Source organism: Dendropsophus ebraccatus, chromosome 2 (genome assembly GCF_027789765.1).
Source record: "Dendropsophus ebraccatus isolate aDenEbr1 chromosome 2, aDenEbr1.pat, whole genome shotgun sequence".
NCBI lineage: Eukaryota > Metazoa > Chordata > Amphibia > Anura > Hylidae > Dendropsophus > Dendropsophus ebraccatus.
Genome location: NC_091455.1, coordinates 165,008,768 through 165,035,366, shown reverse-complemented (window position 1 = coordinate 165,035,366; position 26,599 = coordinate 165,008,768). Strand labels below are relative to the sequence as shown.

At 43.6% G+C, this 26,599-nt stretch overlaps 1 protein-coding gene across 1 annotated transcript in view; it reads right to left on the bottom strand.

The window, feature by feature from the left end:
* TOP2B (DNA topoisomerase II beta) overlaps positions 1-26,599 on the bottom strand; it is a 65,211-nt gene that overhangs the window by 35,186 nt on the left and 3,426 nt on the right. Inside the window, exons 2-8 of the mRNA XM_069958663.1 lie at positions 13,607-13,783; positions 6,035-6,125; positions 5,283-5,346; positions 4,245-4,390; positions 3,535-3,632; positions 535-747; positions 283-456 (exon numbers count right to left, since the gene is read on the bottom strand). Coding sequence (XP_069814764.1) covers positions 283-456; positions 535-747; positions 3,535-3,632; positions 4,245-4,390; positions 5,283-5,346; positions 6,035-6,125; positions 13,607-13,783 — 963 coding nt within the window. The remainder of the gene's footprint in view (positions 1-282; positions 457-534; positions 748-3,534; positions 3,633-4,244; positions 4,391-5,282; positions 5,347-6,034; positions 6,126-13,606; positions 13,784-26,599) is intronic.

Sequence of the window (26,599 nt, the reverse complement as noted above, 5' to 3'; positions counted from 1 at the left end):
TAACTGCCAATCAGCAGCTGGTGGGCAGAGTTTTCTGCTTCTCATGAATGAGGACCATTGGGTTAATGTACATAATGGAGAGCACTACTTATTGTCCATGTTATTCAGAGAGATATTTCCTGAATCAGCTGCACAGAACAATGTAAGTGATGCAACATTTTGTTCAATTAAAAAAAAAAAAAACAGATATTGCACAACATGGAGAAGCAAATGGCAGGTCAGACTGAGCAACTGTACAGAAATCATCAGTAAAATATACCTCCTTACCAGTTCCCCCCTTACCTTAGTGGTAGCTATACTGTTTACAAAACTGATCTGTTGGAAGCCTTTCTCACTCAGTGTGAGACACACATCCCAGCGCTCATTCACATTTTCATGGATTACTTTCAGTGCTACTCCTGTCTCATCCAATTTCTCTTTTACGTAAAGATCTACGTAACTGCGGAACCCATTTACCTGTAAAAGGTAAATAAATAATAAGAAGCAGTATCTAGCCTCATACAATTACAATCTGAAATCATTTCACCAACTTACTGGAAGTTTTTTTCCATTCAGCATGACTTTAACACCTTTGCAGGAGCCAGCAACATCATAGGCCCTTCTTGTTAAGAGAGCCACGGTATCCTTATCCAATGTCTCCATTTTGAACTTGGATAAATCTGGCTGGAATGTAATACACGTGAAGTCATCTCCGTCAAAATACTTGATTTTCGGTTCTGTAGACTTCTGCATATTGTTCATCCAGGTCTTAATGAAAAACAGAACTGTCAAATTGCTGCAAGAAAAGTCTGTACACATACTTAAAAGGACAAAAAAAATGTCTTGTTCACAACTGTAGTATCATATCTATTGCTGATAACTGGAGCAAAACAATGAAAAAAGATGGCCGTGCCAGACCTAATAAATGACAAAACACCCAGAACCCAACAGACCCCAGTGACTATAATGGGGCATGCAAAAGGACGCTGGTTGACCTCAGGGAGATCAACCAAAACACCGCAGAGACACCATCACGTGTCAGTGTATTTTAGAACAAGTCAGTGTATTTTAGAACATTGCCCCCTGGGAAATCAAGTATGCAAAAGAACAATGCAGAGACACCATCACATGTCTCGATGTCAGTGAACTAGCCAGACCTTCGTCCGGGAAGGAACAACAAAGTCAAGGAATATCTCCAATTAAAGAAACCACCTAAGCAAGGTATCAATCCACAGACAGCTGTTTCTGGGTTTACTAGACTTTTGACTTGGATGGAAACAAGGCCTAAGAGGTGTATGACCATCTTCAAGTTATTGTACTTCTGCACAATGACACCGATAAGCAGCAGGGACCAGGGAGCCTCCTGCTCCCTGATGCAAACTTTCTGTCTTTCCATGATTCTGAAGTAAACCCGTGTTGGAAGGTATAATTACGAGTCATGGAAAGACAAAGTATATGTCCTGATCATCACATGTGGACTAAACCATGCCAACCCATAATGGTCAGGACTTACAGCTGCCTATTTCCTTGATGCTTAAGCCATATTCTGCTCTCCACACTTCTTCAGGACAAAGCAATATAGCTTTGTTGGGGTGCAGAACTATGGATATGAGGTATTGTTCACCTTGAAATGAACAAAAGGATAAGTTTTTGAGTTTACCAGAAAATGTCTTATGTTACTATGCTTAATAGAAATAATACACAAATATACTTTATAAAGAAGCTGACTGAATTAGAAAAGTTCTTTTTAAAAAAAAAAAACACACACACAAAAAAAAGTATCCTAGAATGAACCTAGGAGTTAAAAGGGGTTTTCCCATTAGGGCAGAACAGGGAACCTTCAGCCCTCTGGCTATTGCAAAAATACAATTCTCATCATGCCTGGACAGAAAAACCCAATACTTTGGCTGTCCAGACATGATGGGAATTGTAGTTTTGCAACAGTTGGAGTACCAAATGGAGGACCCATCCCTTCATTAAAGGGTTATATACTTAGGGCTTCCCTCTGTCTGCCAGAAAAGAAGGCTGCTCTATAGGACTATGTGGACCCACAGTGACTAGCAAATTGCAGAAATGTTTAAGACACAGTATATTCAAATGAACAGTCTCTTTAAATACTGCGCCTCTCATACTGGAGGATCCAGCACATCTGTAGTACACACACAGGATCAGTACTTCAGATCACAGCAGATTGGGGCTAGCCAAGATCAGCTTATCAGGGGATCCTTATAACAAAAAGAGCACCCAAAGTAAACAAGAACTTTATTAAAGAAACTATGGAAAAATACTTGTCACTAAATGAGATCCTAATGCGTTACTGTCACTTATATTAATTTTGGATGTGTCATTTACATTTGTCAAAAGTCAAGATTGCACTAGGTCCAGAGACCCTCTGCAATAGTGAGCTATAGCCAAGGAAGGCCTATGGCTGCTGCTTCACTGCGCGGCTGGCCGCCTGATCCAACTCACGACAGGGGTTGAGCTCCATTATAACGCGCAGTCCTGTGCTCTCCCTGGACATGACTAACAGTTGCAGCTGGTCTCTGCACTGACATCTCATGCTATCCTAACTCCTGACATGACTGAACGACGTGTCAAAAGTGAATATAAATTGAGTACTGCTTTAAAGCGCAACTATAATTTCAGTAGCCAAAAAATGAAATTCCTCAAATAAAAAGCCCTCGTGTTAACTTTTAAAAAGAGCCATAAACTGCGTTGATAGCATGTACGCTCGCTGAGATATCCCCAGTTGTTTGGCTCAGAGGAATAAATGAATTTTTCTTCTGGCTGACTGAAAGTGGGTGTGGCCTATCCCTCATCTCCCTGGCTGGCTCCCTCCATTCACTGAGCAGTACCTTAGCAGATGTATCACACATAGCAGGATCAGATAGAGCCCCAGCATACAGTATCACAATGTAAGATTAGATACAGAGCCCCAGCAGATGGTATCACACACAGTGGGATTAGATACAGTCATCTGCTCTCTTTACACTGTAGGATAATGTCAGCCATGGAGGTGGCGGCACCTGCTGCAGACATCTTATAGTGAATGTTATATGTACTATGGAAGGACTACAGCTGTGTTGTGCTTGGGACTCAGTGACTCACCCACTCTCCCTCATGCAGTACATTGGCTGGGTCATGGCTGGGATGTCCCGCCTTGTTGAAGCACTGAGTACTTGTCCCTCCATCCAGCTCTTCCCCTGCGCTGCTCCTCACACACAACACCCTCAGCTCTGCTATGTCACCTCTGTGAGGGGAGGTGGGAGAACGTGCTGCTAGGAGGGGGAGGAGGGTTTGTTTATGTTTCTCTCTGTGTCAGGGCTGTTATCTGATCCTACACTCAGGACGGATCTCCAGGGAGGGGGCGTGTCCAGCAGGAATGCAGAAAAAAGTCAAGAGCTAGAGAGGGCTGTAAGGGCATAGTCAGCCTTATGTATTTAAAAAACTGTTCATTTTAGGTTATTAATGTGTACTGCAAAAAGTCTTATCATGACCTAAGCTAACTAAAACTGAATGGTCAAAATATTTTATAGTTGCGCTTTAAGCACATACCTGCTTAAAGCTGTGTTTGTATTCTTTGCAGGCTGTCTCCACTGTGAATTTTGTACTGAATATATTACAGAGTTTAGCACCATAACCATTACGACCACCTGAAAAAGAAAAAAAAAAATCTCTACTTTAATCCTAAAAGCATATAATTGTATCCATACAAGACAGATATTTACTATGGATGAATAATAAAAAAAAAGAAAAGAATCTAATTCTTTACAAATATCTGGATCTAGGTATTGCAGACCATGCTACTACCTCTCTGATAACATGTATATTTTATACAACATATATAACATGCATTGTTAAACTAACTTATGCTATATTCCTATAGACAAACACTTAAAATCAATCCGTCAGCTGTAATTCAGCTTCTAAAATGCTGGTACTGTAAGATAGCTGTTAGGTTAAGATGACACATGGAACCTTTAATACCTCCATCTGCGCTTCCAAGGTGTAGAAAAATGCTTTTATTCTCCAGTGCAAAAAGAGTCAAAGAGGTTTACTTGGCTCTGCTCAGAACTGCTGAGGGCTGTAACACCTCCACAATCCCCCTCCTAAACCTATCCCTGCAATAAGAATGAACGTAATAAGCTATGTGTCTGTGTCCTAACAGCTTCAGCTATTCGGAACCTGAATTGCAGCTGACAGATTCCCTTTAAGTTTTGAATGTAGTAGTAAAAAAAAATAACAATTAAAAAAAAAAAAAACACCTGTCACTTTTTTCTCTTCATCATCGTAGTTGCTGGAAGTCAATAACTGTCCAAATATCAGGGCAGGGACGTAGACCTTTTCCACTTTATGTTCTACCACTGGAATTCCTTTGCCATTGTTCCAAATACTAATGATATTGGAGTCTCTGTGACAAAAGTTAAAATGTGAACATTGTAAGTTTAAAGTAAGTGTCCAATGGCAAGATCTATTTGACCAATTATTCACCAATATATATTCACTTATAAAAAATATTTTACTACCCACTGATTGCTGTGTTGTACTCACTGCCCCACTTCCTGATGTACACTCTAACTGGGGATCCATCCAACACTTTCACCCTTCCACTATGTGGTAGAATGCTTTTGTTGGGGTTACGGTCAAAAAGCTGTAGTGCAAGGTAGATAATTGGCTGAATTCCCAGTGTACAGAAAGAATCATATCAAATTGGTACATTGCATTTTAAATTTTTTTTAACATGAATAGACCGGAGCAGGAATACCGATGTCGTGGTCCTTTTTTTGAACCGCGGCCAAAGTCTGTGTATGGTACCGGTGGGACCGCCCCCAGTGCTTCATGCCCGGCCAGGATTCAGTACTAGAACGGCACTGTGTGTGGAAACTGGGCAGTGGTTCAGAAAAAAGGGACTGTGCCACCGGCATTCCCAAGCTGTGCTATTAAAATCTATATATATATATATATATATATATATATATATATATATATATATATATATATATATATATATATATATATTTATTTATTTGATGTACCTAGTGGTACATTTTCTTTAAAGACTTATATTTACTGTAGATTTATGGGGAAAAGTTTCTCCAAAGTTAGGGTCAATTCTGAAAGTACAGTATAAAGTTTAGAATAAAAAAAAGAATAATTCTATTAAAATAATTAAGGTTTCCCTATGTACAGCAAATGGTCCTTGCAACATGAAGTTCACAACTAAAAACAAGCATCAGCACTGAATACACAGAAACAACATTAATTACCATACGAAATAGGAAGATACTTATTTTTTTACTTACGGATCAATAGAAATTTTAATGCAACTCATGTTTTTATCCCTCTGCTTATTGTCGGCTGCATTGACTGTAAAATGAAAAGAAAATTAGTTTCAAGCCAAGCAAGAAAATGAACAGGCAGTAAATACTGCTCATTAAAGGCTGATGTGCTACTTGTTATTCCAGCACTACTGCTATAATGTCTACACTTGTCTAGCTTTATGGCATATTAAGTAAATGGCGGCATATACTGCTACAGGGGTCCGTGTGATTATAAGAAAGGTCACAATGGACGCAAAACTACTATATGGGGGCCTCGTACCACCACAGGTGTAGGACACGCCAGAACATCCAGAGCAAGAGACACTATGTAGATGCTCTCCATTGTGAGCAACACATGAAAATCCTGAACAGGGTTTGTCCAACAATTAACACTTATTCCTTACCCAGAGGACAGATGCCAAGTATCTGATCTATGGTGGTCCCACCCCTGTTACCCCCCACTAATATAAGTCCTATGTTCTCTGAAAGTAGCATCGGTGCTGCAGTCTTTGGGAGCAGAGTACTGCCCTCAGCTATCTTCCTATAGTTTTTGAATGAGGCGGCAGTGAGTGTAAAGTTAGACAATCCCTTTAACTCTGAATTTCTTAACAGAACATAGGAAACTGGGTCTTCTAAACTAGACTACCCCTTTTAAAAGAGACCGTAATTTCACGCTCAAAAACCCAGACATTATATACGGAGGTCTACTATTCAATTACATATTCACAACTTACCGAGAATTTCATCAAATATTTTATATAATCCTGGTACATAAGTTATGTCTCGACAATTCATCCCAATGTCTTCATCATACACCCACATTGCCTAAATGTAGAAATGGATAAACGTAGTAAGATTATAGCAGGCCTTTATAATTCATGGCAGAATCCTGTACTGTGCGACTAGAGAAACAGATGACTTTAACATCCTGCAGCTTGCTCAATGGACTGTTAACACATTTGCAGTTCTTACGAGTCTCTAAGAAGGAACTCCATTTATTTACCCAATGTAGAGACTCTACAGACTATCCTGTATCTTTTATAGAGCCAATAATGCTCCTTCTCCGCTAAGACCCTTGTGACAATTACCATCACTGATGGACGACTGCACAGTGACTTTTGCTGCGACACATTTACAATAGCGGCTCATTAACAATAAAAACACTGCATAAAATGAAGCGTCCCGCAGAGAATACAGATTATAACCATGTCATTTAATGCTTCACATCCCTTTAACTTTGAGGGACACCAACACTGCAGTATCCATTCACCACCTTTTAATGCTGTACCAAATAAAACAGAGAACCCTGATCATTTCTTACAATGGATTTACATCATGAGTCGCTCTGACAATTTTTTTTGTTTCAGCATTACAGAGCATATGTATGTATATATGTATGCATGCACACAATAATTATATATATATATATATATATATATATATATATATATATATATATATATATATGCAAAAGTCTGTTTGTTGGTCAGCTCACCTGCTGTGGTATAGCCGTCGGTGCACGGTAAGACCCGGAGCCAGGGTCACAGCATACCAGAGAAAAAAGTCCAGCACCAGGTCGGCATATACCATTAAAATTCCATACTTTATTAGACAATCTTCACATAGGACAGTAATAAAAGTTTACGCGTTTCAGCGCTTCTCGCGCCTTGTTCACAACTGAAGCATGATACATACAAGCTCATATTGCTATATAAAGGGTAGTGCTGTACATCACATGACTAACCCCCAATTAAGAACCATATAACACATGTTAAAAACTTCACAGGCTTGGAAAACAGGTTAACCCTTAAGGAGTAAGTTCAAAGTGGGAAGTGAATATAACCAATTTTTCTCATACATCATATAGGTTATTGAAAGCATGGCTAGAAGGTTGCTTACAATAAATGTAGTATATAAAGCACCAGACAATATATTTATAGACCTTAATATGTCAGGATCAGATCATGTCTAGAATTCAGACCTTCTGGGACTCTCGTTCCTAGTCTAAATATCCAGAAGGATTCTCTATTTAATAGTTTACGTCTCAGAGAGCCTCCTCTTTTTGGTGGACAGATTTTCTCAATGCCCATAACTTTTAGGGACTGTACCTTTCCAGCATGGGTTTCCCTGAAATGTCTGGTTAGGGATGACACATTCACCACCTCATTGCGCACATCTGATATATGTTTCCTAATTCTCATTTTGAGGCTGGTGGATGTACACCCCACATACTGTACATTGCAGAGTGTACAGGTAGCAACATAAACTACATAGGTTGTATTGCAGTTTATGTAACTTTGGATTTTATATGTATTATTATTAGAACATGATGTTACTTCTTTGGAAATCGCAACATGTGAACATGTTATACATCGCTGATGTCCGCACTTATATGACCCCTTCACATCTAGCCAGGTTTGTTCCCTGGGTTTCTCTCTAACATAAAGTGAGGGGGATAGAGTCATTCCTATGGTGGGGGCTCTGCGAGACACTACTTTGACTCCTCCTTTCGTCATCACCTGCAGTTTGTCATCTTGCCACAACAGTGGTAAATATTTTTTTATTATTTTACTTATTTTAGAAAATTGTTTACTGTAGGTGGTGACGAAGACTACCTGTTTATTGTCCGATCTGTCCTTAGATTTCTTTTTCCTATTAGACAATTCCTCACTCAGCAGATCTTCTCTACTCACTAATGCTGCCCTCTCTATTGCTGAATCCAAAATTTCTTGCGGAAATTTCCTTTCCTTAAATCTGTCTTTTAGTTTTTCCAACTCCAATTCATATGTATCTTGCTTGCTACAGTTTCTTTTGAGCCTTAGACACTCCCCATAGGGCATATTCTGGATGACGTGTGGTGGGTGACAAGATGTAGCCATTAATATAGAATTACCTGCACAATCCTTTCTATACGGCATAATCTGTACACAATTATTGTTCGTGTCAGCCACCAAACGTACATCCAGGAAGGATACTTCATTACCTCCAAAACATGTTGTAAATTTCAGACCATATTCATTGTTATTTATATATTCAGCAAATAGCTTGAAGGAATCCTCCGAATCCTTCCACACCAGGACCAAGTCATCTATATAACGACCGATCCACTGAATATGCTTCAGAAATTTGTTATTTGCTGAGAATATGTATTTTTCCTCTAAGCATGACATCACAATATTGGCTAGGGGTGGTGAGAATTTGGCTCCCATACTCACTCCTTGGATCTGTAAATAATATTCTTCATTGAACACAAAATAATTGTGGCTTAAAAGAAAATCTGTAGCCATAATAATAAATTCAATTTCTGGATCTGAGTATGAGCCAAATTTCTTTAAATAGTATTCTAGTGATGTAATAGCTATCTCTCTCGGAATGGAAGGATATAACGCTACCACATCCATTGTAGCTAATTTCCACCCCTCACACCAACCAAAATTCCTCATGATATTCAGTACATGTTTCGTATCTCTCACATGAGAGGGAGTTACTGTAACCAGAGGTTGCAAGTAATGATCTACCCATGAGCCTAGTCGTTCTCCCATAGAGCCGATCCCGGCTACTATGGGTCTCATGGGGGGGGGGGGAAGATCCCCTTGTGTACTTTTGGCAGAGTGTGGTATGTCGGGGTAATAGGATCTTCTACCAGCAGAAAATCTGCCATTTTTTGAGTAATAGCCCCCATAACTACACCATCCTCTACCAATCGTTGAAGTTTGGTCTGAAACAACTTTGTAGGATCTGATGAAAGCCTACGATACGTATTGGTATCCGCAAGCATTTCATAGTTGAGTTTTTCATATAAACCCGAGTCAAGCAGTACTACCGCTCCACCTTTATCCGCACTGCGGATCGTAAGATTTTTGTTATTTTTTAATTCCATGAGAGCAAGCCGCTCTTCTTTAGTTAAATTATCCTGTGCGTGGTTCAGTATTACTGCCGACTCAAGGTTCGTTAAATCCCTCTCTACTAGCTCCTGGAATCTATCCAGTGCCTCACAGCGTGAAGCCACTGGGTAAAACCCAGGATTGCTAGTCACAAAAGACGCAGCATGTGAATTGTCCTCTATCATAGATTCTGCAGCTAGACAATGTAGATTCAAAGTAGACAGCTGTTCAGTTAAATTAGTACACATGTTAACAGAATACATATTTTCCATACTAGATGTTACCTTATCCTCCTTCTGGCTGTCAAAAAAGTGTCTTTTAACTGTTAAATTGCGAGAAAATTTATTAACATCTAGTATAGTTTTAAATAAATCAAAATTACAGGTAGGTGAAAAGTTCAATCCCTTTTGTAAGACAGACAACTGCATATCAGAGATAATTTGGCCAGACAGATTTATAACTGACAGTTCAGGTGTTATTGTCTCTTTGGGTACCTTCTTATTCCCGTGTTTCCGGCCGCCTCTTCTCCTCCGTTTTTTGGAGTTTTCGTCTTTTTTGTAGTGGTTTTTTTCGTTGCTGTGGTCGATGGTCCTGCCACCGATGTGTCTGATTCGGAAGAAAGTCCTCGTTGGTCCTCAGAATCTGAAAAGCTCACATGCGGTTTATCCGCAGGACTTTTATTCGACTTGCGTTTTTTGAAGAAGCGTTTTTTTAGGATAGACCGTGGGGTAGAGGCACCATTTTCCAAATCATTTTGTTCTTGGAAATTTTTCCAGGCGTATACCTCTTTTCTTTCATAGTCCAATACATCTCTTTGGAATTTGGTGCGCTTGAAGGTCATGATTTCGCTCTCTAGTTTTTCCACATTAGTTTTAATGGCAACATTTAATTCATCAAAGCCGGTTACTTGTTGAAACTGGTTTATCTGGGTTCTGGCTTCTTTAATTTCATCCGCCAATGCAGCCAAATATTTTTGCTCTCTGTTGATAATAAGTTTCATAATTTTTTGTGAGCACTCAGATAAAGCTGCCTCCCATTCTTCTTTAAACTCAGGGTCATATACACGTGTGGGCAATTTTTTCAACCTCAGTCCTCGTGGTATCATCTCTTTTTCCACGTATTTCATTAAGGTTTCTTTATCCCACCACACTTTTAACTCCTTAATTGTCAACTGTTCAAGCTTTCGCATAAGTATAAGTAGGTCAGAAGAGGCATTCTCACCCGTTGAACTGAGGTTCATCTCAAACACGCCTGCGGCTTTAGCCTTCCTGCTAGCGTTGTCTCCCAGTGGTATCTGGTCGATGCCTGCTTGTACGGGTGTTGATGCCTCTCCATTATCAGTTTGTGAAGATTGCTGAGACATGCTGTATTTTTCAGTCTTAGTGTGCTCAGCTCAGCTAGGTGTGCACGACCTGTTGGTTCCAGGATAATTGCAAAAGTCTGTTTGTTGGTCAGCTCACCTGCTGTGGTATAGCCGTCGGTGCACGGTAAGACCCGGAGCCAGGGTCACAGCATACCAGAGAAAAAAGTCCAGCACCAGGTCGGCATATACCATTAAAATTCCATACTTTATTAGACAATCTTCACATAGGACAGTAATAAAAGTTTACGCGTTTCAGCGCTTCTCGCGCCTTGTTCACAACTGAAGCATGATACATACAAGCTCATATTGCTATATAAAGGGTAGTGCTGTACATCACATGACTAACCCCCAATTAAGAACCATATAACACATGTTAAAAACTTCACAGGCTTGGAAAACAGGTTAACCCTTAAGGAGTAAGTTCAAAGTGGGAAGTGAATATAACCAATTTTTCTCATACATCATATAGGTTATTGAAAGCATGGCTAGAAGGTTGCTTACAATAAATGTAGTATATAAAGCACCAGACAATATATTTATAGACCTTAATATGTCAGGATCAGATCATGTCTAGAATTCAGACCTTCTGGGACTCTCGTTCCTAGTCTAAATATCCAGAAGGATTCTCTATTTAATAGTTTACGTCTCAGAGAACCTCCTCTTTTTGGTGGACAGATTTTCTCAATGCCCATAACTTTTAGGGACTGTACCTTTCCAGCATGGGTTTCCCTGAAATGTCTGGTTAGGGATGACACATTCACCACCTCATTGCGCACATCTGATATATGTTTCCTAATTCTCATTTTGAGGCTGGTGGATGTACACCCCACATACTGTACATTGCAGAGTGTACAGGTAGCAACATAAACTACATAGGTTGTATTGCAGTTTATGTAACTTTGGATTTTATATGTATTATTATTAGAACATGATGTTACTTCTTTGGAAATCGCAACATGTGAACATGTTATACATCGCTGATGTCCGCACTTATATGACCCCTTCACATCTAGCCAGGTTTGTTCCCTGGGTTTCTCTCTAACATAAAGTGAGGGGGATAGAGTCATTCCTATGGTGGGGGCTCTGCGAGACACTACTTTGACTCCTCCTTTCGTCATCACCTGCAGTTTGTCATCTTGCCACAACAGTGGTAAATATTTTTTTATTATTTTACTTATTTTAGAAAATTGTTTACTGTAGGTGGTGACGAAGACTACCTGTTTATTGTCCGATCTGTCCTTAGATTTCTTTTTCCTATTAGACAATTCCTCACTCAGCAGATCTTCTCTACTCACTAATGCTGCCCTCTCTATTGCTGAATCCAAAATTTCTTGCGGAAATTTCCTTTCCTTAAATCTGTCTTTTAGTTTTTCCAACTCCAATTCATATGTATCTTGCTTGCTACAGTTTCTTTTGAGCCTTAGACACTCCCCATAGGGCATATTCTGGATGACGTGTGGTGGGTGACAAGATGTAGCCATGTGATGTACAGCACTACCCTTTATATAGCAATATGAGCTTGTATGTATCATGCTTCAGTTGTGAACAAGGCGCGAGAAGCGCTGAAACGCGTAAACTTTTATTACTGTCCTATGTGAAGATTGTCTAATAAAGTATGGAATTTTAATGGTATATGCCGACCTGGTGCTGGACTTTTTTCTCTGGTATATATATATATATATACACACACACACACACACACACACACACACGAGAGAACTGCAAACACACTATAACAAAACAGAGAACTGCAAATACAGACACTTCCTAATTATCATTGGGCAAACATTCTGAACTCTTCAGCTTTGGCAACATTCTCCGATCCTGAATGATGTGCATTTCCCGTAATAAGTGTATATTGGTAATTTGTATAACTTTTGGGGGGCAAAACAATACTAACAAAAATTTTGGTGGACTTCTCATTGCATCATATAGGTGCTGTTGTAAACAGTTTATGCTTGGCTTTTAATCGCACTGTAAATAAATTTAAACTCACTTTGCATGTTACTAGTGTACTATGGACTCGGTTTCTTTGTTTTCATACTGATTAGCACCTACTATTACACCTGTTAGGAACCCTTTTAATTATACCCGCACAAATATTCGGCATGCATGGGAGCCTTCATTAGACCCCTGGCTGCAATAGAAAAAAAATTGCATTCCAGCAACTGCATCACATGGGGGCTGATGGGGTAACAGAATCACAATTGGACCACAGCATCTAAGAGGTTAAACTACACGGATGGAAAGTCTCTCTACTCTTAAAGGAGAAGTCCAGCAAAAAACTTTTCTTAAAGTATTGTATCGCACCCCAAAAGTTATAAAAATCACCAACATACACTTATTTCGGGAAATGCACATAAAGTGTTTTTTTTCCCTGCGCTTACTACTGCATCAAGGCTTCACTTCCTGGATAAAATGGTGATGTCACAACCAGACTCCCAGAGCTGTGCGGGCTGTGGCTGCTGGAGAGGATGATGGCAGGGGGACACTGAGGGACACTGAGCATCCCTCTGCCATCATCCTCTCCAGCAGCCACAGCCCGCACAGCTCTGGGAGTCGGGTCGTGACATCACCATTTTATCCAGGAAGTGAAGCCTTGATGCAGCAGTAAGTGCAGAGAAAAAAGCACTTTAGAAGCATTTCCTGTAATAAGTGTATATTGGGGATTTGTATAACTTTTGGGGGGCAATACAATACTTTAATATTTTCACTAGACTACTCCTTTAATAGTTAAAGCAGGGGCCCTGTTGTCACGCAGCATCCAAGTTTCCATGATATTCTGCATAGAAGACCAAAGCCAGGCTACTTTTGAACCGTCGATAAAAGACGAATTGTGGTCATTAAGTGTTAGAGATCTCAGGATTTAACATTTGAACAGAATTTTCAACAACCTAACTAAAGATGCAAGGGCATGTATTTTCTCATCAGATTTAGATTATTTGTGTAGTCCCCAAGTCTATAATGGGCTTACATCCATATGATTCACAATCACATATCAATATTATTTCCAGCTGAATACAAATGAGGTCACAAGACAATTTATTAGAATTCATCACCTGTGTAACAGGCTCCACAGATCCAATGTATGTGTCAGGGCGCAGGAGGATGTGCTCGAGCTGCGTCTTCTTCTGGTATACCCTCTCCACAGACATCTTCTTGCTGTCACTCTTGTTATTGCTGTGGCTTTCACTTTCTTCCTTAGCTGATGCATTGTTCTGGTTATCAAACAAGGTCTGTGGGCAAAAACATGAGAAGCTATGAGGTCGGGCGCACAGTGGATGACTGATTTAAGTCAATTTGAAAAACTAAGTCGCCTCATTTCCTCCAGAAGCCACTCTACACCGCTGACAGATTTCCCTCCAACCATAACTGGTTAATATTGTACAAGGTGCCCGCATCCTCTTCTACTGTGATTTATACATTACATGATTTACTATGAAAACCAAAGAGGAAAAACAAAGCCTAGATCAGTTTATAGCATATATTTCCCTGCTTCACCCATTACTCTCGGGGTGATGGCTCACTGCTCTCAGCAACATTCTCCTTGGCACTAGTGGATATGAACGTTTTCTTCTTGTAGGACAGAAGAGCTCGGCATGTTCTAAAGCCCCTTTAACACAGGCCAATTATTGGCAGGGAGGGTTGCTAGAAATGCTCTTTTGGCCAATAATCGCTCAGTGAAAAAGTGCCAGCGATCAGTCAGAGGAATGGGAAAATGCCCGCTCATCGGCTGATGGCATCATTTGTGCAGCTTCAAAATTTATCACTATTAACCGCACACCTGCCTGTGTAATTAGAGGGCGTGTCCGCGATAAGTGTATTACAGTCATCGCTTGTGCAGTACGGCCACAGGATTGGTCGGGCCTTCAGAAGGCACTGCAAATAAGCGCCATTTGCTTGTGTCCTTGCACAATCCCATATAGGGCTGTGTAAAAGGACCCTTAAAGAGGTACTCCAGGCTGGGGTTATTTTAAGGTTATGGCCGGGGAAGGGGCGGATATAGAGACTGACGGTCACTTACCTCTCCGGTCTATCGCTGGGTCCTGGATCGCGCCGCCCCGTTCTCCCGTCCGCCGCTTCCTGGTCTGACCTGAGACGTGACGTCTCAAGGCAGCTCAGCTATTCAGCGGCCGAGGCGGGACTCCGCTACATGGCTGAGCTGCCTTGAGACGTCACGTCTCAAGCCGCAGCTCAGACCAAGAAGCGGCTGTGGGAAGGAAGAACAGGACGGCGTGATCCGGGGCCAGATGCTGGAACCGGGAAGGTAAGTGACTATATCCGCCCCCTCCCCGGCGTACAATAAAAATGACTCCAGCCCAGAGTACCTCTTTAAAGCAAACAATAAGATATGGCCTGCTGCCATATATTTACTACTAACAAATACAATAATCAGGGACAATAATAAGGGCAATCCACTCTCTGATTAAGCACATAGGGCTTTATCTTTTTTTTTTTTTTTTTTTAAACTCGTTTTATTGAAGTTTGTCCAAAGTTATGAAGTTATGTTTTATAAATAGTATTGCAACAAGTGGAGTACAGTCCACATAAGTGTATATGTACAAACAATACATATTCCGCCAGGTCATACAGAGATCCTCATAAATTCAGAAAATGATGAAGGATAACAAATAAAGGTCAATAAATTGGTTTCCAGTCAGAGCCATAGACGTGCTCGTTGCCCTCCAGAAAGACATTACTTTAAGTAACCATATCTCTCACCCCTATAGAACGCATGTACTGATTAGGTGTATAATTGGTCAAAGGGGAAGCACACCACCAGCCCCATACTTTTTGAAATTTGCCTTTACACCCCCTGTTCTTATAGGTCACATATTCATATGGTAGGGCTTTATCTTTTTAACATTATTTCTTAAGGGATTAAAGGTAAATGCACAATGCTGCTCAATTCAACCACTGGACCCACAGTAGATCCCAGCAGTCCAACCCTAGCCATCAGACACGTATAACCCATCTAAAGAACATGTGATAGGTGTAGTTGGCATAAAGAGGCCTTTAAACGTCAGCTGTATCCTCTGTTCTTATTACATACAAAAGGATAGCAGCCATAGTATGAATTTATTAAAGAGGTACTCTAGCACAAAAAAAAGCAACTAGTGTCAAAGCATTATATAGATATGTAATTTACGTCTATTTAAAAATCTCAAGTCTTCCAGTACTGATCACCTGCTGTACGTCCTGCAGGATGTGGTGTTTTCGTTCCAGTCTGACACAGTGGTCTCTGCTGCCACCTCAGTCCATGACAGAAACTGTCCAGAGCAGTAGAAAATCACCATTAAAAAAGCTCTCCTGCTTTTGACAGTTCCTGATAAGGACAGAGGTGGCAGCAGAGAGCACTGTGTCAGACTGGAAAGAATACACCACTTCCTGCAGGACATACAGCAGCTGTTAAGTACTGGAAGACTTGAGATTTCCTAAATAGAAGTAAATTACAAATCTATATAACTTTCTGACACCAGTTAATCTGAATACATTTTCTTTTGCGTTTTGAGTTCCCCTTTAACTGTCGCTGGACACTGTGCACAAATAGCACTTGTCCTGCCCAGTTTCTTCTCCAGTGCACTCCCAGTGAGTAGAAAAAGGGAATGTTGGTAGAAATCACGTGTACTACATACATATATGCAAGAGTACAAATGTGTTGTTGTTTTTTTTTTCCTTTTTAAAGGGCCTACATCACTGTACAGTTTATCTCCCCCATGGATCTGATCACTTCTTGGTTTCCTTTCTGAACTGTCACCCTGCTGTTGCCTGGGAACAGAGAAATTACTTTCCTACAATGCCCCTTGCTTGCATACACAGTAAAGACTATCAATATGCAGTTGAACATGGCGTGCATGAACATCTCAGAGGATACCCTAAGATGGTCGTAACCAAGGGCAACAGGGCACAACAAGGGCAGCACAGCGGGGATTAATATATTTCTTTTTTAATGTTACATTATTAGAAATGTCTGTATATCTAAAATATATTTTTATATTACAGTTTAGACCTAAAACTGTATATAGGAAGTTGTTTTCCTTCTCATAATTCTACAGGTTTTCCCATTTGTCCTGATTATTAGTCAGGAGATGTCCCGGCTGGTTTATTTAGTCTGACATGGATCACTCTATGCATTACATTAGGTAAATTTACCATGACTGTAATGCTCTATAGTAAAAAGTAGTAAGAAAATCACATACAAATGGCAAGAATTATCATAAATATCAGAGCGCTTGCAGAATAATCTATGACCTCTGTAACAGCTGCTGCAGAAATCACTGAAGAGTTCCCTACCTCGCAGACACAGGACAGAACCACCATTACCGGCAAATGGAAATCCGCTCCATCCGTGGTTACATTCATAGGACAGTTTAATTTATCTTCAACATTAGGATCAATAAGGAAAACTACTCCCTGCACAGCCCCTTCATCTCCTCACCAGTCACCTAGGTCCTCCAGCCGCAGCATAAGCAACAAGATTACTGGGCTACCCCCCCTCTGGATACTTCGGCCTCCATACCACTTATCTTGTTGCCACACGTGGGCAACTTGTTTGCTGAATACATTACTAAAATCCATTTAAACTTTTGTAAAGTTTCTATAGTAATATTGTTAGATGGATGCCTTTCTTTTTATCATCCTGTATTGTAAGGCTGGGTTCACACTAGATTTCTGCAATCTGTTTTTTGCTCTAGGAGCACTGCCTGCCTCCATAGTGCCCATCTGTCCCTGGATAACTTGCCCCTTTCTAATGATAATGAATGGAGCGGGCTGTCCGGGGCAGGTCGGGTTGGCGCTGGCGGGCAGTGATCCTAATGGCCTCACTGCAATGTGGGGAACTGCACCAGCGCTGAGGAAGAAGGTAAGAAACGTACCTTCTTCTTTTCATCTCTGCAAAATAGGGACTAGGAATGGTCCGAACAGAGTTCGGTTCGGGTTCGTACAAACCCGAACCCTCGGTAATGATTCCCGCTGTCTGCCCGCGGGCGGATCCAGCGGGAGGACCGCCTGGAAAACTGGGATACAGCCATAGCCATAGGCTGTATCCCAGTTTTCCAGGCGTTACTCCCGCTGGATCCGCCCGCTCCACGGAGACAAGGGGATAAAAGAAAAAAAAAACACCAAACGTGTAGCGCAATTTCTCCCGAGTACAGAAATACCCCACATGTGGACATAAAGTCCAAAGGGAAGGAGCACCAATTGGCCTTTGCAAGCTGGATTTTACTGGAATGGATTTCAAGGGTCATGTCGCATTTACAGACCCCTTGTGCTGCCAAGACACTGGAAACCCCCCACAAGTGACCCCATTTTGGAAACTACACCCCTCAAGGAATCTAACAAGGCATTCAGTGAGCATATGGACCCCACTGGTGACGGGCACAAATGTGGAACAATGTGACGTGAAAGGGAAAATTTTAATTTTTTCACTTTCTCAGCACAAATGTGGCCGTCATCAAGGGGTCCATATCCTCACTGCACCCCTTGATAGATTCCTTGAGGGGTGTAGCTTCCAGAATGGGGTCACTTGTGGGGGGTTTCCAGTGTTTTGGCAGCACGAGGGCTCTGTAAATGCGACATGGCGTTCATCATCCATTCTAGCCAAGTCCAGCCTCCAAAATCCAAATGGCGCTCCTTCCCTTGGGAGGCTTGCCCTGTGCCCACATGGCGCTTTATGTCCACATGTGGGGTATTTACGGACTCAGGGGGAATTGCTCTACACATTTTGTGTGTTTTTTTTCTCTTTTAACCCCTTGTGAAAATGAGAAATTTAAGGCTAAACCAACATTATAGTGTCAAAAATGTAATATTTAATTTTCACGCCATATTGTTCCACATTTGTGCCCGTCACCAGTGGGGTCCATATGCTCACTACACCCCTTGTTACATTCCCTGAGGGGTGTAGTTTCCATGATGGGGTCAATTGTGGGGGGGTTCAACTGTCTTGGCAACACAGGGGCCTTTTAAATGCAACAAGGCCCTCGGAATCCATTCCAGCCAAATCCAGCCTCCAAAAACCAAATGGCGCTCCTTCCCTTCGGAGGCTTACCCTGCACCCGCATGTCGCTTTATGTCCACATGTCGGGTATTTTCGTACTCAGGGGAAATTGCTCTACACATTTAGTGTTTTTTTTTTTTATCTTTTAACCACTTGTGATAATGAAAAAATCAAGACAAGATCAATGATTTAGTGTAAAAATTTAACATTTTTTACACTAAATGTTGGTCTAGCCTTGATTTTTTCCTTTTCCACAAGGGGTTAAAAAAGAAAGTGAACACAAAACGTGTAGGGTAGTTTCCCCTGAGTACGAAAATACCCCACATGTGGACATAATGTGCCATATTGGCACAGGGCAAGTCACCGAAGGGACAGAGCGCCATTTAGAGGCTGGAATGGAGGATGGAGGCCATGTCGCATTTACAAAGCTCCTGTGCTGCCAGGACAGTAGAAACCCCCGACAAGTGACTCCATTCTGGAAACTACACCCCATAAGGAATCCAACAAGGGGTGCAGTGAGGATATGGACCCCACTGGTGATGGGCACATATGTGGAACATGTGCCGTGAAAATAAAAAATATATATTTTTTTTATTTTCACGCCACAAATGTGGCCGTCACCAGGGGGCCATATCCCCGCTGCCCCCCTTGTTAGATTCCTTATGGGGTGTAGTTTCCAGAATGGGGTCACTTGTGGGGGGTTTCCAGTGTCTTGGCAGCACAGAGGCTTTGTAATTGCATCATGGCATCCTCTAATGGGAATGGCGGCCATACCTACTTAGCTGGGGAAAAGGGACAATTCTAATTTATTTGGGGGTATTAGGCCAATTATTAGTTTATAAGGTTGGAAATGACAGGTGTCCATCAAACTCAACCTGAGTTGATCCAGAGGAAGGCAAAAAAACCCTCGTGAGGCAGACGACAGTAGCCTCATCACAGGGGAAAAATTCCTTCCCGACTCCATAATGGCGATCAGAATAATCCCTGGATCAACGTGACCCCTGAAATAGGAATAAGGGACAGAATTTAGATAATGTAGAACCCCAGTGACGTGTGGTGCGCCTTGAAGCGATCCAGTATGCAGAGGCCGGGGGGATCAGGACAGGTGTCACACTGGAAAATGGTGTCCCTCCTGATCCCCCTGTTACGCCACACTCTGCACTTTTTCTGGGGTCTCCTGTTTTCCAGTGTGGGGGACGTCACCTGGAAAATGTTGCCCTGGTGCGATACGGGGTGCTTCATATCCAGAAGCGCTGGGTCCGCTCCATGGCTGCTAAATATTAGGGCTCTATTACTGCCTGATATTTTCGGATTGTGCCGCAAGCTACAGTAGCTCGGGCAGCGAGAGACCAGAGGAGCTGGTATAAAAGTTATCCCCGTACAGGTGGTGGTGACCTTTATCCAGCAGTGGGAAGATCAGTTCCTGGACGATCTCCCCACTAACTCTGAGGACGGGAGGGGGGGAGTGGGTTCATCTGGGGCTGGATTCGGGTGTCCCTTCCTTCATACACTGTAATGGTACATGTACACTGCGGAATGGCGAAGGATAACCCTTTGTGCATTCCGCAGCTGGCACCCGCCGGCGGACTGATGCAGGCGTGCGTCTCCGCTCGTGTCACACTCCATTCTATGCACGGGCGGATTCCACCCTCTGTCCAAAGAATGAACGTGTTCATTCTTTGGACGGACAACGGAATCTGCCCGTGCATAGGATGGAGTCTATGACACTGGTGGAGACGCACGCCTGCATCAGTCCGCCGGTGGGTGCCAGCTGCGGAATGCACAAAGGGTTATCCTTCGCCATTCCGCAGTATGCACCTACCCTAAATCTGTAAGAGTACCCTGAGGTACTGTCACAGAGTTTGTAGAATTTCACGCCATACCGTGATCTCTTATTGGGACGGTACTGGTGGAAAAGACGTGTCTGGGGGGCAGCGTACGCTACGCTACCCCCAGACACGTCACTGGATGATGATGATGATGAGGATGAATGGAGGAAAGAAGGATCCCCCCATTCATTCTCACTGGCTGTTTCGGTGTTGGAGGCAATAATAGCATATGCGTCCGACGCCGAAAACACCCTGGGGGCCATCTTTATACGGGGACTAGTATATGGGGTATGTAAATGTTTATTTCATGTAGTGTAGTGTAATGTAGTGTTTTTTAAGTTTTTTTGACAGTAAGAAAATAATATCCCTACGCCAAGAAAGGAGCTGCTGATAAATGCCGCACAGCGGTAGGATATAGGGGAAAAAAACGCTTCTACGCCAAAAAGGAGGAGTTGCTGATCAGTGGCGCACTTACGTGCGATGCTGATCAGTACTCAGCGGCGTTAGGGCGCAAAAAAAGTAAAAAAAAAAATTTGGGGGAAAAAAAAAAAAAAAATCTTTTTAACCCAAAGCAACTGATCAGTGAATGATATTCACTGATCAGCCGCTAGGGGGCAGTAGAGAGGAGATTGCCGGAGATTACCGAGGCCCGCCGAACACGAAGACCCGAGTGTTTCCGAAGATTTCCGACGCTGGTCGAACGAACCCGGAAGCGACGCGAAGAAGACGCGAGGACGGCGCAGACCGAAGATCTTCGCTCCGGACGTCCAGATCAGGTGAGTATGGTACACCTGCACCACACACACCTGTTCTGCACCTCTCAGCTACCTAGCTGAGGGGTGCAGAACTCGGCAACACTGTTTTTTACAGTATGATCGCCGTGATGGACCGGCCGGCCTATCACGGCGATCGTGGGGGTGGCATCGGTGCCATCTTTGTTGGGGACACTAATGGCGATTGGTGCTATCTCGGACAGCACCAATCGCCATTGCTTTCCGGGCCACCGGGTCACCAATGACCCGGAAAGCTGTTTTCAGCTGCTATATGCTGATCTGTATTGATCAGCATATAGCAGCGATCGTCGGCACGGGAGGGGTTAATCACCCCCCGTGCCGACGAGCAGAGATGGCCTGCTATACATTATAGCAGGCCATCTTCCCCGACCGCTGTGTGTGAACACACAGCGATCGGGGAAACATCGGGCGTACGTATACGCCCGTTTGCGTTAAAGCCCACCCTGAGAGGGCGTATACGTACGCCCGATATCGTTAAGGGGTTAAAGGGAAGCACAGGCTTCTGCCATAACGTTTGGGATCACTGCTTTCATTTTTTTTAAAGACAAAGGACTTACTATAAGAACCCCAAGACTGTTGGGGACGAAAATATCAAACACTGCTATAATATTAACCCTTTAACCCTTTAAGGACAGAGCAAATTTCGATTTTTGCGTTTTCGGTTTTTCCTCCTTGTGCATAAAAGGTCATAGCACTTGCATTTTTCCACCTAGAAACCCACATGAGCCCTTATTTTTTGCGTCACTAATTGTACTTTGCAATGACAGGCTGAATTTTTCCATAAAGTACACTGCGAAACCAGAAAAAAATTCAAAGTGTGGTGAAATTGAAAAAAAAAACGCATTTTGTTTATTTGGGGGAAATGTGTTTTTACGCCATTCGCCCTGGGGTAAAACTGACTTGTTATATATGTTCCTCAAGTCGTTACGATTAAAACGATATGTAACATGTATAACTTATATTGTATCTGATGGCCTGTAAAAAATTTAAACCATTGTCAACAAATATACAACACTTAAAATCGCTCCATTCCCAGGCTTATAGCACTTTTATCCTTTGGTCTATGGGGCTGTGTGAGGTGTCAGTTTTTGCGCCATGATGTGTTCTTTCTATCGGTACCTTGATTGCGCATATACAACTTTTTGATCGCTTTTTATTACAATTTTTCTGGATTTGATGCGACCAAAAATGCGCAATTTTGCACTTTGGGATTTTTTTGCGCTGACGCCGTTTACCGTACGAGATCAGGAATGTGATTAATTAATAGTTCGGGCAATTACGCACGCGGCGATAGCAAACATGTTTGTTTATGTATTTATTTATTTACTTTTATTTATAACCTGGGAAAAGGGGGGTGATTCAGACTTTTATTAGGGGAGGGGGCTTTTTACTATTAACAATACTTTTTTTTTTACTTTTACACATATACTAGAAGCCCCCCTGGGGGACTTCTAGTATATACACTTGGATCTCTCATTGAGATCTCTGCAGCATAGATATGCTGCAGAGATCCATGAGATAGGCACTCGTTTACTTCCGGCTGCTGCAGCCGGAAGTAAACGAGTGCCGAGCCGGGGACGGCGCCATCTTGGAGCGGTCCCCGGCCGGCTTCATTTGCGGAGATCGCTCCTCCGGGATAACATCCCGGAGGAGCGATCTCCCCACTAGACACCAGGGATGACGCTGCGTCCGGTAATCGGATGCAGCTGTCAACTTTGACAGCTGCATCCGATTACTGTATTAGCGGGCACGGCGATCGGACCGTGCCCGCTAATACCTACGGTCCCGGGCTACACGCGGCACCCGGGACCGGCGCGGTTCAGAGCGGGGCCGCCGCGCGGCCCCGCTCTGAACTCCCTTACCGGCATCAGGGCGTAAATTTACGCCCGATGTCGTTAAGGGGTTAAGTGGGTTTCCACTCAAACATAACTTTTGATATGTGGCTCAGGGAAGAAACAGAGTGCTGCACATCACACCCATGGCTGATACTAGTGCCGCTTGGCTAAATAAAAAACACATCAGAATTTTGTGTATGAATTGATCAAGCCATACTGCCCCATGTACCTCGTGCCGGTATCTGATACACATGGGTCCCTACACTAAGTCCACACCGTGCCAGTCAGTGGCCACCAACCCCGCAGGCGTGCACAGCCAGGAAACGGGGGCCATAGGACGGCCCTGCGACCCCCATGCCACAGGACCAGACCCAAAAACACCACACCAGAACCCGGCCAGCACCGCCGGCGGAGAAGGTCGCCCCCAAGCAGCACAAGTCTGGATAAGGTATTGCGCTCACCATAGCTGCAGCAAACAGAATGGGAAAAAAAAAATCCTGTGGCATGGGGGTCGCAGGGCCATCCCATGGCCCCCGTTCCCTGGCTGTGCACGCCTGCGGGGTTGGTGGCCACTGACTGGCACGGTGTGGACTTAGTGTAGGGACCCATGTGTATCAGATACCGGCACGAGGTACATGGGGCAGTATGGCTTGATCAATTCATACACAAAATTCTGATGTGTTTTTTATTTAGCCAAGCGGCACTAGTATCAGCCATAGGTGTGAGGTGCAGCACTCTGTTTCTTCCCTGAACCGCATTTTGTTTCTCTCTTTTCTCCGTGTATTGCACTCCTCCTGGTGAGACCCACATGACCGCAATTAGCAGGAGACACCTGAGTGCACATGGTTTTTATCCCTCCTGTTTTTTCCCATTCTGTTTGCTGCAGCTATGGTGAGCGCAATACCTTATCCAGACTTGTGCTGCTTGGGGGCGACCTTCTCCGCCGGCGGTGCTGGCCGGGTTCTGGTGTGGTGTTTTTGGGTCTGGTCCTGTGGCATGGGGGTCGCAGGGCCGTCCCATGGCCCCCGTTCCCTGGCTGTGCACGCCTGCGGGGTTGGTGGCCACTGACTGGCACGGTGTGGACTTAGTGTAGGGACCCATGTGTATCAGATACCGGCACGAGGTACATGGGGCAGTATGGCTTGATCAATTCATACACAAAATTCTGATGTGTTTTTTATTTAGCCAAGCGGCACTAGTATCAGCCATAGGTGTGAGGTGCAGCACTCTGTTTCTTCCCTGAACCGCATAACTTTTGATATGTTGCTGCCTATGGTGAGACTAACAATTCATTCCATACTTGTTATTATCTATTCAGTTTCCTTCCCCCAGTACTGAGCTGCTGCTTTCTTCTGACAACACAGAAATCTGTATCTGATCTTTTCTCTTTGCCTCCTCCTCCTCCTCCCCCCTTTCCTTCTGAGCCCACTGATGTAAACAAGTCCCCACCTGCAACACTGTAGCATCTCTGTATTTCTGGGAGAGTTAGGGTACAAACACACTGGGCGAATCCGCAGCGGGTCCCTGCCCAGTATACTCATGGCCAGACAAACTCGCAGCAGGACGCACATCCCGCTGTGAGTATGTCAGCAGCCCGCCCTGTTAACCCCCGGAGCTTATACATCACCTGGTCCCCGCTTCGGGGGTTACCGGCAGGTCCCACTCGGCCAATCAGTGCGCTGCCCTGTCGCAGCGCACTGATTGTCTAAACAGGACGTGAAGACTCCGGGAGCCCTGAAGCAAGCCGGAGCGGGGAGTGGGTGATGTATACTCTTTGGCTGACAGGGGGTTAACGAGGCGGACTGCTGACATACTCACAGCGGGATGTGCGTCTAGCCATGAGTATACTGGGCAGTGATTCGCTGAAGGTCTCACCCAGTGTGTTTGTACCCTTATTCTGAGATCAAGCTACTAATAAACTCGCTATGATTAACCCTCCCAGCATTACAAAGAAGATACAATGTTGCAGATAAAGCCTGCCAGGGACTTGTTCCCATCAGCTGTCTCAGAAGGGAGGGGGGAGATGGAGAGAAAGGCTCACACACAGTTTTTTTGTGTTTTCAGAAGAAAGCAGCAGTTCAGAACTGGGGGAAGGAGACAGAATAGATAACAACAAGTATGGAACGAATTGTTATTATCAAAAGTTATGTTTCAGTGGAATACCCCTTGAAAAAGTATGTTCACACATCATTAAAATATGTGGTGTATTTCAGAGGCTGACACTCATTAATGGTATGTTCACAGTGAGTAAATGTCGCAGAATCCCGCCTGCCCCAGTGTGCCATAGACTGTCTATGAGAGAGCTCGCACGCCTCCCCTCCCCACGCAAAGAATTGACATTCCAAGCGCAGAGAGCGGCAGGAGTGGAGGCTTGCGAGCCCTCTCATAGACAGTCTATGGCACACTGAGGCAGGCGGGATTCTCTGTAGTAGAGTTCCGCAGCGGAATTTTGCCACATTTACAGTGTGAACATACCCTAACATGGTATTTATTAATTACCCTTCAAAATCCCTAGAGACGGGTTCTTGGGTTGTGGATGTATTACGGCTATGAGGGCACTCACATGGACATCATTGTAGCTTTCAAGTTGTACTGCTGCAAGCATGCACATGCACTAACAGTAAAAACCCTGCGGACGCCACACATCATTTCCCCTACAACATAAGAAGCCTGCCCAATAAATATATATATATTTTTTGTTAATAAAGGATTTCTGGTCCCTGTATACTTTCCAGGAGTGATGATGTGTTGTACAGTCTTTTGATCGGCCTAAACGCACAATAAGGCCAATGCTGGCGGCAGTGGTCACAAGGATGTAAGACTCTGCACTGCACATGGAAAGTAAATAACTGGGGGACCACCAGGCTACTAGGTATTCTTCTTCTACTCTCGGTCAACCCTTTCAACCTGAGGACAGTCCAACAGTCGCCTATCCTTACACTAGAAGGGCATCTCATCCTTTAATCTTTTGGGTCTCAGCCTACAGCAGGGTACCTTATTCTTAGATCAATAGGGTGGGGTCTCAGCTTAATGTATGGCATCACATCCTTTAAAGGGGTACTCCGGCAGGGGGGCTTTTTTCTCAATCTGGCCGAGGAGGAGGTGGCTGAGGGCAACGTCACTGACTGGCTGAGCAGACTTGAAACGTCATGTCTCAAGCCTGCGTCAGAGACCAGGAAGCGGCCAGGCAGTGGGGACCGGAGCGTCAAGATACAGGACCCGCCGCTGGAACCGGGGAGGTGAGTGGACGTCGTTGCCCTCAGCCACCTCCTTCCTGGCCAGATCAGCCTGGGCCTGGTGGTAAAGTCACTTTAATGATTAGGATCTCAGCCTACAGCAGGGTACCCCATTCTTAGACCATTATGGGGGTCTCAGCCTACAGCAGGGTACCTATATTCTCAGGTCATACTGGGGTTCACATAGATTGAGGTATGAGCACTGTCTATTTTTCGAGGCCTGTCCTCCAGAACCCCCGCTGAACCTGCACTGTGGCTGATCCAAATAAGAGCAGCCGCCTCTCCTTACATCACTGGGGGGGGGGGGGGGGGGGGGGGGGGGGGTCCTTGGCCTTTAGTGGGGTACCCTGTTCTTAGATCAT